The following is a 12062-nucleotide window of genomic DNA, read 5'->3' on the forward strand; positions in this document are numbered from 1 at the left end:
CAAAACAAACTGCTCAACCATTCCTCTCACTGGAGCCAGACAAACCCTTGTATACAGGCCACAATGCTTCATATCAGTGCCATTTACCTCATTAAATAACAATTTGTGTATGAAACCATTATTTATTTATTTTATTTTTGCAATATATATATAATCTAAAAACTAGTGCTGTCAATCGATTAAAACATTTAATCTAATTAATTACATACTCTTTGATTAATTAATCGAAATTAATCGCATACATAATTAACGGTGCCTGAACCAATACTTTTTAAGAAAGTAAAAAAAGAAAAGAAAAAATAAGGGTACTAAACAACAGTCAGTGACATTAAAGAACGGCTTGTTTATTGCTAAGGCCATATTGTCAAAATTAAATGATTTAATAATAATGTATAACAATAACTTATTTCACTAGTAAATTGCTGTTGAATGACAAAAACAACCACAAGATGGGAAAAGGACATTTACAATAACTTTAAATGCACCACGAGACTGTAGTTTACCAGTTTCATTGAACGCACCGTCTGTGTTGTTTCTCCGACGGCAGCTGCAGATTGTTACATCCCGGTGTTGAATCCTCTACAGTAAAACAGTCACACTTTACACCGTTTATCGTTAGCTGTCAGCATTTTAACCATGTTTAATCCAGCTACTAGCTAGCGGTAGGCTAACGTTAGCTGCTGTTGAGTATAGTGTTACCTAGCGTCACGTGCAGCGGTGTTTGTGTTACCTCTATCGTCTTCAGAGCATCAGAGAGAAGTGCAGACATATCAGTGGCACCAGATTTCGGTAGCCAGGTTTGGCAGGAAGAAGATTTTTACAAGTAAATGTTCCAATTAATGATCCAGAGGCCTGTACTACGAAGCGAGATTTTGCGTTAACGAGCTAACTTCAGGTTAGTAGAGAGAGGGTGCACATAAAAAGTTAAAACATTTAGAGACCGACAACCCCGTTAGCATTCCCTGATGTGTATATTTATGAAATGTATAGATTGTAATGGGAGGAATTACATATCGGCTCGGCTTCTTGAGCCGTGTGTTGCCAATGCGCACATCAGTTTGAATTTTGTTTTATATATTTTATTCGCTCTCACGATGGCTTCCCACTGCCAGGGCTGCAACTGAAATAATAGGCTAAAGCAACGACAGTTTATGGAAAGTACACAAGTGTAATTATGGTCAGATCTTGGTCCTGACTGATGGGGAAGTGATATTAATAAGCGTTATGATTTACGCATCTGCAGCGTCGGCTATTTTTTTGCCAGCTTTCCTCCTGTTTTTAGGAAGCAGCGACTGTATTGCGTTTTGCCTGCAAAACCGTGTCTGTGTTATTCATATTTATGTAGAATTATAATTTCCTCTTCTTATGTGAAATATGCGGCTCTGGTAGATTGGTCATGCTGTGCAAACACCGCCTCTTTTATTTGAACGCGCGCGTCTCTGGATTGGGAAACCCTGAGTTGACTGAACTAGTTGTTAACCAGCGTCGTGACGCAGTTTATGCTGGACCGCGGTTGTTAGGGTTAGTGAAGCCGGGTAACTGAAAGAAATCCAGGGCATGTTGATCTCGCTTCGTAGTCTGGCAGCACATTCTCGTCTCCCTCCTTCATTTTACAGTCGAATGGTGGCTAGAACGACTCCGGGTCAAACGTCAATATGGAATGTATTAATCTGCGTTATTTTTTTTCGTTATTTTGACAGCCCTACTAAAAACACATTAACCTGCAGGCTCTCTGTGAGTAGTGAGATTAGTAGCCTAACACGTATAGTGTGTAATAACTGATGGAATTGTTTATTATTTTTAATTCAACTTCTAAGGGGGAAAATGCCATTACCTGGCAAATGGTAGGGCATTAGTGCCTCAATGTTTGGGTTTGAAATGTTCAGAAATATAGTATCATTTAAAAAATGTACCTAAGTACAGAAGAACAACTTTCCACTTGTGTCATTAGACTGAGCTTCTATCTTAAAGGCTGGCTAATGATAATCTATTGTTATTGTTAACAACTCCTGTGTGAAAAGACCACATTCAGTGTGTTAGTTCGTCTCACTTTACAACTACCCCATCCTGCAGTGCTCCAAGCCTATATTCATTAACACATTAAAAACAGGTCATAAATATGTACTTATCGTTTTATTTAAAAAAAAAAAACTACCTATTTACCTAAAACAATTTTAGCAAACTTTACTAAGGAATAAGCTTGATCAGGCTTTTGACACAGACAATACATGTTAGTAGGATCAATTCATTGTTGGTTTTGGTCTTTTAATGAGATTTCTAGAAAATAAGACAAATATAGAATGTCATGAGACCTAATATTTAAGCCCCCATAATTCAAAATGTAGTTATTATCACCACAAAGGTAGCATTGGTCAATCACAAAAGTGTCAACTTCAAAGTTTAAAGCAGGCTTTTCAGTAAAACCTTTGAGCTGTGATTCTTTTACAAGAAACACTCCCAAATTTCAAGCATTCGCTCTTTCACAAAGGCCAGACTGCACTGTAAATATATATTATATATATATTATAAGTATGTCAGCTTCTGTCCCATCTCCCAAATACTTTTCTATGTCTGTCAGTGACAGGTAAATTACAGTTTTGCTCTTTACCTGTGACAGCTCTGTTACCTGATGATCACTGGGTATCAGCAATGTCAAATCTTTGGTATCTCTTTGTCTTCCAGAAGTGAGGAGCTTTACATAACTCTACCTCAACAGGGTAGTGGTAGCTTAGTCTCAGGGCTTGTAGGAAGGTGCAGGGAGGAATGTTGCCACAAAACAGGGCAGTGAAAAAAAAGCTACTCAAGTGCAGAACGTGTTGGTTAAGTTGGGATGCACCGATTTCATTGTTTTTAGTGCTGATACAGATACCTGGGCTTTGGATATTGGCCGATACCGAGTACCGATCCAAGATAATAAGCTGTATGGCTCACTGTGAGGAAGTGACTGGGATCATTCTTTTATGTGTAAGGCAACATCAGGCATGACTTAAACATTGATTTCCTGACTTTGTAAAACTAAATGTTACAAATAAATACATAGATATACATTTACAGAATTGTTATTTATATATATATATATATATATATACACACACACACACATACATACATACATACATATATACACAGTGCTGCTCATAAGTATTCATACCCATGTTAAAGTTGACTAAAAAGAGGAATAAAAAAAATCATCTTTTGGAAATTGATCTTAATGCCTTAATTAAAAAAAATGAGGGATGAGAGCTAACTGAGATAAGATCCATATCAATGCAAATCAAACCAGCTATTAGGCTAACTGAAATAAAACCATGCCAATCTCTAGGTATGGTGAAGGGTATGTGATGATGTGGGGCTATTTTAATTCCAAAGGCCAAGGGAACTTTATCAGGATGCATAGTATCCTGATAAAGAAATAACTGGCCTTTAAAAATAAAAATCTGCCTTCCTCTATGGGAATTTAACATAGGGGTATGTATAATTATGGCCCCTGTATTTTAAGGAAGAACATTTATTTATTTACAATACATTATTCATTCACAAAACAAATTGGTGTCCTTAAAAGGTCGGATTTTTCCTCATTTTTTTAATTAACGCATTAAGATCAATTTCCAAAAGATGGTTTTTTTATTCCTTTTTTTAGTCAACTTTAGCATGGGTATGAATACTTATGAGCAGCACTGTGTGTGCATATATATATATAAAATTTTTACTGGTATGCTTCCTAGTAACATTAATGCAAAAATATGAAGAAAAAACTATTCAACCTGTGTGTGCATGGTTCAAATTCAAATGCAAAATAGTTAAAGCTACACCACAAATATTTCCATCCATAGATAAGAATAATATATATAAATAAAAGTCATGATACCCGATCCAGCTATGAGTCAGTATTGGCCCAATATTGGTATCAGTATCAGATCTGTGCATCCCTAGTTATTGGATTAGATTCAACATTATTGTCTTTACACAGAGTACAGGTGTTTAGACAACGAAATGCAGTATGAGGGACAACTCACCATTTCTTCTGTCATAGCAAACTCTTTGAGGAAATTGAATGGCTTGGCCGAGTTTGGCCCAAAGGCTGCCAGCATAGCTTCTCCATACCCAGCAATCCTGTTGTATGTAAATGTATTCCATTAGATCATATATGAAGACAATAAGTATATGTTTCTTCTGGGCAGAAATACAGTCAGGTCCATAAATATTGGGACATCGACACAATTCTAATCTTTTTGGCTCTATACACCACCACAATGGAGTTGAAATGAAACGAACAAGATGTGCTTTAACTGTAGACTTTCAGCTTTAATTTGAGGGTATTTACATCCAAATCAGGTGAACGGTGTAGGAATTACAACAGTTTGTATATGTGCCTCCCACTTTTTAAGGGACCAAAAGTAATGGGACAGATTAACAATCATAAATCAAACTTTCACTTTTTAATACTTGGTTGCAAATCCTTTGCAATCAATTACAGCCTGAAGTCTGGAACGCATAGACATCACCAGACGCTGGGTTTCATCCCTGGTGATGCTCTGCCAGGCATCTACTGCAACTGTCTTCAGTTCCTGCTTGTTCTTGGGGCATTTTCCCTTCAGCAAGTGAAATGCATGCTCAATCGGATTCAGGTCAGGTGATTGACTTGGCCATTGCATAACATTCCACTTCTTTCCCTTAAAAAACTCTTTGGTTGCTTTCGCAGTATGCTTGGTCATTGTCCATCTGCACTGTGAGCGCCGTCCAATGAGTTCTGAAGCATTTGGCTGAATATGAGCAGATAATATTGCCCGAAACACTTCAGAATTCATCCTGCTGCTTTTGTCAGCAGTCACATCATCAATAAATACAAGAGAAGCAGTTCCATTGGCAGCCATACATGCCCACGCCATGACACTACCACCACCATACTTCACTGATGAGGTGGTATGCTTTGGATCATGAGCAGTTCCTTTCCTTCTCCATACTCTTCTCTTCCCATCACTCTGGTACAAGTTGATCTTTGTCTCATCTGTCCATAGGATGTTGTTCCAGAAATGTGAAGGCTTTTTTTAGATGTTGTTTGGCAAACTCTAATCTGGCCTTCCTGTTTTTGAGGCTCACCAATGGTTTTACATCTTGTAGTGAACCCTCTGTATTCACTCTGGTGAAGTCTTCTCTTGATTGTTGACTTTGACACACATACACCTACCTCCTGGAGAGTGTTCTTGATCTGGCCAACTGTTGAGAAGGGTGTTTTTCTTCACCAGGAAAGTATTCTTCGGTCATCCACCACAGTTGTTTTCCGTGGTCTTCCGGGTCTTTTGGTGTTGCTGAGCTCACCGGTGCGTTCTTTCTTTTTAAGAATGTTCCAAACACTTGATTTGGCCACACCTAATGTTTTTGCTATCTCTCTGATGGGTTTGTTTAGATTTTTCAGCCTAATGATGGCTTGCTTCACTGATAGTGACAGCTCTTTGGATCTCATATTGAGAGTTGACAGCAACAGATTCCAAATGCAAATAGCACACTTGAAATGAACTCTGGACCTTTTATCTGCTCCTTGTAAATGGGATAATGAGGGAATAATACACACCTGGCCATGGAACAGCTGAGCAGCCAATTGTCCCATTACTTTTGGTCCCTTAGAAAGTGGGAGGCACATATACAAACTGTTGTAATTCCTACACCGTTCACCTGATTTGGATGTAAATACCCTCAAATTAAAGCTGAAAGTCTGCAGTTAAAGCACATCTTGTTCGTTTCATTTCAACTCCATTGTGGTGGTGTATAGAGCCAAAAAGATTAGAATTGTGTCGATGTCCCAATATTTATGGACCTGACTGTAATCCTGCCATAAAATGTAGGCATCTCCTCTGGAATTGCACGAATGGAGTTTATTATTGCACACAATACCCGTCATATGTGTGTTTGTTTGATGTGTTTGCCGTGGTGTCCACGTCATTACCAATCAGCCAGTGGAAATTCTAGTCACTGCGTATATTAATCTCCTCATGGGTGACATACACACCATCTGCATTGAAATCTGGATCATTGTGTTTTAGAGGAAATAAAAAATGGCCATTTTAGTGCTCATTACACTTATATCCCTTAGTTGGGATAAGAGAGAAATTCCATCAAAAGAGCCATGTTACAACATTATTGAAATATAATGTATAGGCCATATAATAAGTGTGATTCTTCTGATAACTAGAAATATGTACCGTGAACTTATTAAAGCACTAAACCGGGATGCTGAAATAAAACAGGATGATGCAACTCGCATCAGTTTTCCATTTGTCTTTGACCACCAGGAGGACCTCATACAGCTCTCTCTCTCTCTCTGGGTACCATGGTGTGGTGTGCACCGAGATCAGCACTGTTTACTTCCGCACTGCAACCATAAACAGTCCTGTAAGCCATAATTGCTCACCTTTCCAATAACATGCCCTATCGTGATATATCTTACATGTGTGGACGCACACAGAAGACGCCAACTGACCAAACTTGATAAACCTGCCCTCTGCTCCTTTGAACAACATGTCAAACTAAATAATCTCATTCCCCTTGAAAAAACAAACAAGTCCATAAAGACATGACTCAGACACATCACAGACGCCACAGCGACAGTGTCGTCATACGCAGATATTCAGGACTCCCTGTTTGTGTGTCCCTTAAGCTCCAGCTAAGACTGACCTGTGTTGTGTGGTTTGAAGTGGAGAATATGCGTCTCTCTTGCAAAAGAGAGACGATATAAAGACAACTGGTTGTCTTTATATCGATAGCATCATCGTCCACGTCAACAACATTGTCCCTTCCAGTAGAAAAAAAAGGCTTTTAGTGCAGCTGTTTAATGGTTACATTACAGAAGTATTACAGTCTGGCAATGTGATTTGATCTTACCTGTACAGAAACAAAAACTGTTCCTCGTATCTGTTCCTCCCCAGGCGGGTATTGAGCTGCAGTGCGTAGTGATGGGTTGTGTTCAGGGGCATCGGACTGTGGGGGGAAAAGGGGACTGAGTACCCAGGGCCCTCATGTGAGGAGGGCCCAAAAAGATGCTAGAACGAATAGCTGTGGATGCGGAGAGGGGCCCATAGAAAATGCCTTTCTACAGGGCCCAGAATTTTGTGCTACGCCTCTGGTTGTGTTGACTCTGATAGAACAGTAAAAGTAAGCATAAATGTAGTAAAAGCCAACATCTTTGCTTCATTTAGAAAAAAAGTTAATTCACTTGTTCACGTCCACCCCCTCCAGAATCCCTATGATGTCGTATTGAGACACAATCTACAAGACAAAAACGACAAAATAGGACATATTTTAGCCTTTAATTCATGTATTCTGGCTTTTATTTCCATCTGAACATGTAACAGCTTCATCAAAGATGGCTATAATTACAGAGGTATGATCAAGGAATCATTTTAACACTTTACTTTGCATGCCGCCAATAATTTCTTGTTCCTTCTTGGCTGCTTCCCAAAAATCAAACCCTTGCTCTCATTACTGATCTTTTACCGTGTAGCCTAATGTCTTTGCCAATGAGACATGTTTAACCTTAACCAGAGTTGACAGGACATCTGGATCTGAGGCTTTGGTAAGTCCCAACCTTTGTACGTTGAACAAAGCAATCTCCATATCTGACAAGAAAAGAGCTAATAGAGACATTTACGTCTGTGTAAACTATATTTGTAAAAAAAAATTACATACAAAAATGATTGCTTATTATATACACAGCACAGACAGACACACTCCCACAGTCTCTCGCAGCTCTTTTTCTTCCAGCGTTACTTACCTCAATGGCACAGCATCAGTGACAAACCTCCAGAATAAACTTTCACCTAGTTGTATGAGAGACTTATTTTCTCTTCTATTCTATTTTTTTTTTTAAAGAAGGAAATTATTGGGTAATCATTCTCAAAAGGAATAAAGGGAGAGTTTGAAATTTGACGCCAAGAGGACAGCCCAGTTTTTTGTATAAGACACTCCCAAAGCCAGTACATGGTTTTATAATATTTAGGCACATTTTCTAGGTAATCTCCATATTGTCTACAGCATATTATTGTCACCTTGTGTGGCATTAGTTTTTCAACTTCAACTTTCAACTTCATTTGTCCCTGAAGGCTAATTGTTTTGCTTTCATGGAAAACTTGTGACAATCCTGCATGTTAACTCACTCCCTCACTGCTCCCACAACAATACAGTACCCTACAACAAAGTCTCATTTGGGCATAAAGCCAAAAATATTTATTCTGATTCCACAAATGGGTTTTTTGACTCTTGATGGCCTCTTGGATCTTTTCTTTCTAATTTTGGACTGACCAATGACCTTGAGGAAACACTTTTAATGGATTGCTGAAATGCAGCATACCTGAAGCCGCATAGCAGGCCTGAATTCCAGCGTAACAGACACACAGAAACAATGCATCCTTAACAGTGAGGGTAGGTGGGAGAAGAGGTGGCATGTGTCCGACTGGTTTGCCCACATTGGGGAGCCACACAACTTCCCTATCACGCCACACCCAGACCTGTCTATAAAGCAGAAACCAAAAGATAAAGAGGTGCACAGACAGAGCTCAACTACCACCCGACCCTCTCCATCCTCACCAGCAGTGAAATCTCCACACAGCACTACCATGAGTATGAGGAGCACACGCAGCAGCCGCCAAGGAGTATGCATGTCTTCAGGGGGCTTCAGTAGCATGTCCATGGGATCCTACTCCATCCCCAAGATCAGCAGCGGGGCTAACCAGGCGGCCTCGATTACAGCTGTGACCGTCAACAAGAGCCTGCTCACCCCAATGAAGATAGACATCGACCCCAGCTTCCAAGCTGTTCGCAACCAGGAGAAAGAGCAGATCAAGACCCTCAACAACCGTTTTGTCTCATTCATTGATAAGGTAAGAGGAGATTTCACTTAAACTCATGCTGATGGATGTTGAGTGTCAGATTTAATTCATTTTAATAACCCTGATAATCCCTGTAGACACATTATTGGCTTTTGAACTAATATTTAAAAGTCAACAACTTATCTCTATGAAAAATGATAGAATCTTTTTGATTTGGTACGTACTTTTTCCTTGGGGCACAGGTAAGACACCTGGAGCAGCAGAACAAAATGCTGGAAACCAAGTGGAAGATGTTGCAGGGACAGACTGCCACCTCCTCTAATGTTGAACCCATGCTGAAGGCCTACATCTCCAACCTCCAAAGGCAGCTGGAGTTTCTCAACAATGACAAACAAAAACTTGACATGGAGAACAATGTCATGCACAAAAATGTGGACGACTACAAGACAAAGTAAGAAAGTGTTGTGAAAGAAACTGAACAACTATTAAAGTCTGTGAACGGTTAAGGCATGTGGTAATCAACTGCAAACTGATCTGCATAAGTAATATGATATATGTGGTGTGTTTCAGGTATGAGACAGAGATCAACCACAGGAATGATGCAGAGAATGAATTTGTCATGCTCAAGAAGGTACAGTATCATTATGCAGTCATAATGGCTATGATACATACTTGAGTGTGTATAAGTATAGAAAAACAACAACTCAAGCCAGGTTAAGCTCTTTGGTATAAACTCATTACATTCACGTTTTTCTAAGCATTTTCTCTACTAATAATTTTCCTTGTTGGGCTACAACATGTGTTATCTATTACTGCGGTTATAAGGAAATAATCTTGGCCACACATTTTAAAGCTATTCACATGAAATGTAACAGTTTCTGTCAAATGCAAAAGGTTAAGCATTGAGAGCGGGTTGTTCATTTTTTTTACTGGCTGCCTGCAGGACGTGGACGCAAGCTACATGTCCAAGATGAAACTAGAAGACAGTGTGCGTCTTATCCATGATGAATTCAACTTCCTCAAGGCTCTGTATGACGAGGTACAAAACCATTCGCTGAAAATATGTATACTATAAGAAAATCGATATAAGAAAAGCTTGTTTTGTTTTCTGGATTTTGTCTTCTTACTGTTGCTGTATGTATTGTTATTTTATTTGTTATAAAAGGAGCTGCGTGAGCTGCAGGAGAGCCTGAAGGAGACCTCTGTGGTGGTGCAGATGGACAACTCCCGTGGCCTAAATATGGATCAGATTGTGTCTGAGGTTAAGGCTCAGTATGAGGACATTGCTGCCCGCAGCCGTGAAGAAGCTGAAAGCTGGCACAAAAACAAAGTAAATAACTAAAATATGAATGATTACATGTCACTGTTTACGTAAAAAACCTTTAAAACTATAAAACACAAAAAGGGCTTAGTAGTTAACTAAAGGTCATAAATCTACTAGAATACCCTGTTATTTTGACAGAAACAACTCTTTCTGTCAAACCTGATAATTACTACTTTGTTCCTCTGTTTGATCTATGGGGGCACCAGTTTGACCAGATGACTGCAGAAGCCAACCAATACGGCAATGAGCTGCGTAGCACAAAGGGGGAAATATCTGAGCTCAATCGAATGATCAGCCATCTGCAAAATGAGATCCAGGCTGTAAAGGCACAGGTGAGTGAAAGGTTTATGGAGGGCCTCATATGTTTTAAGTCAAAGGCAATTGTTACAACTTATTGTTTGGTTCTAAAGTTTGCTGGATAATGCATGCGTTAAGCATTAAATGTAATATTTGTTTTAATAAAAAATTATCTTTTCAGCGTACCAACCTTGAGGGCCAGGTAGCCGAAGCGGAGCAGCGTGGGGAGGGGGCCGTGCAGGATGCCAAGGCTCGCATCAGGGACCTGGAGCTGGCTCTGCAGAGGGCCAAGCACGACATGGGTCTGCAGCTCAGAGAGTACCAGGAGCTCATGAATGTGAAGCTGGCCCTGGACATAGAGATCTCCACCTACAGGAAGTTGCTGGAGGGAGAGGAGGAAAGGTGAGTTGTATTGGTAGATCTCAGCAGTGTCAAGTTCTCATAACCAGGGGCGTAGCACAAAATTCTCAGCCCTGTAGAAAGGCATTCTCTATGGGCCCCTCCCCACATCCACAGCTATTCATTCTAGCATCTTTTTGGGTCCTCCTCACGTGAGAGCCCTATGTACTCAGTCCCCCTGAAGTAAAGCAAACTTACCCAAGAACAGTAAACATACTTTTATGTGTAAAAAAGTTCTTCTCTATTAACTTTTTACTTTGCCAGTACATCAATGATTACTGTATTATGTATTTTATGTATTTCCTGCATTCTCACTGACAGACTTGGAAAGGACTCTATTGTCAACATCCAAACAGTCCCCACCAAAAGTAAGTAGGCTACTTTTTAAACTGAAGATAACACAAATGTTTCCACTGGCATTAGGATTGTTATGACAGCCCGCAGTGTGTGCTTGTATATGATATTTTTACTGTCATCTCCACAACAGCTGTCCAGGTTGACAACTACAGGCCGCGAAGACGAAGTGCAGTTCTCATCAAGACAGTGGAGACCAAGACCCATGACAAAACATACAACACTGCAGCACATTAGCCTGCTGGATCACTGTGGCCATTTCACTTTTACTTTAATCTCTTTGTAACCTACAATAGGCCAACTACACAAATAAGCCAATGTGTGTGTGTGTGTGTATTTGTTTATTTTTATTCTCCTATTGGATGTCACATTATTTACCACTCTCTGTGTTTAAAATAAAAATGAAGCCTACTCAGCTGCACGATAAATTGTGTTTCTTTTTCACGGGTAGTAGAATAGAATAAAATAGAATAAACTTTATTGTCCAGAAAGGGCAGGACAATTGTGAAATCTAAACATGTCTACAAGATTAAAAAAAAAACCATCATATTAACAGAACAAAGATCTCTCAATTGTTCAACAGTCATTGCATTCATGGTGTACAGCACTCTCATACTTAAGTTTACTTTAGTTTGTTGACAACATTAATTGAATTTGGGATAAAAGAACCCTTGGAGAACTTGTAACACAGGGTTTCACAATGTTTGTGTGTGTGTGTGTATATATATATATATATATATATATATATATATATATATATATATATATATATATATATATATATATGTGTGTGTGTGTGTATAATACTGGATAATATTAAATAAACCTGTTTTTGTGCTTGGTGGTTTTATGGAGAAAAAGTGAAC

At 39.2% G+C, this 12062-nt stretch overlaps 1 protein-coding gene and 1 pseudogene across 2 annotated transcripts; one reads left to right on the forward strand and one right to left on the reverse strand.

The window, feature by feature from the left end:
* Positions 1-2204: 2204 nt before the first annotated feature.
* LOC144520205 (deoxyribonuclease-1-like) lies at positions 2205-8426 on the reverse strand (annotated as a pseudogene). The gene is made up of 9 exons (XR_013502192.1): positions 7531-8426; positions 7219-7263; positions 6880-7010; positions 6673-6790; positions 6247-6370; positions 5893-6027; positions 4010-4113; positions 2609-2740; positions 2205-2209 (listed from the first exon to the last, which is right to left on the reverse strand). The product of XR_013502192.1 is annotated as a deoxyribonuclease-1-like (transcript).
* An 83-nt stretch (positions 8427-8509) lies between these two features.
* Positions 8510-11611, forward strand: LOC144521032 (keratin, type II cytoskeletal 8-like). The gene is made up of 9 exons (XM_078255248.1): positions 8510-8873; positions 9065-9273; positions 9393-9453; positions 9766-9861; positions 9988-10152; positions 10353-10478; positions 10625-10845; positions 11164-11210; positions 11330-11611. Exons 1-9 carry the CDS (start codon positions 8610-8612, stop codon positions 11431-11433), a joined length of 1293 nt encoding a protein of 430 aa, XP_078111374.1. The 5' UTR covers positions 8510-8609; the 3' UTR covers positions 11434-11611.
* The last annotated feature ends 451 nt before the right edge of the window (positions 11612-12062 follow it).

Source organism: Sander vitreus, chromosome 7 (assembly GCF_031162955.1).
Source record: "Sander vitreus isolate 19-12246 chromosome 7, sanVit1, whole genome shotgun sequence".
Taxonomy (NCBI): domain Eukaryota; kingdom Metazoa; phylum Chordata; class Actinopteri; order Perciformes; family Percidae; genus Sander; species Sander vitreus.

Bases quoted from the DNA above. Each gene is read 5' to 3' on its own strand.
- LOC144521032 (XM_078255248.1), top strand. From the start codon at position 8,610: ATGAGTATGAGGAGCACACGCAGCAGCCGCCAAGGAGTATGCATGTCT. The intron at 9,454-9,765 runs GTACAGTATCAT...GGCTGCCTGCAG, and splicing joins AATTTGTCATGCTCAAGAAG to GACGTGGACGCAAGCTACAT. The intron at 10,153-10,352 runs GTAAATAACTAA...TGGGGGCACCAG, and splicing joins AAAGCTGGCACAAAAACAAA to TTTGACCAGATGACTGCAGA.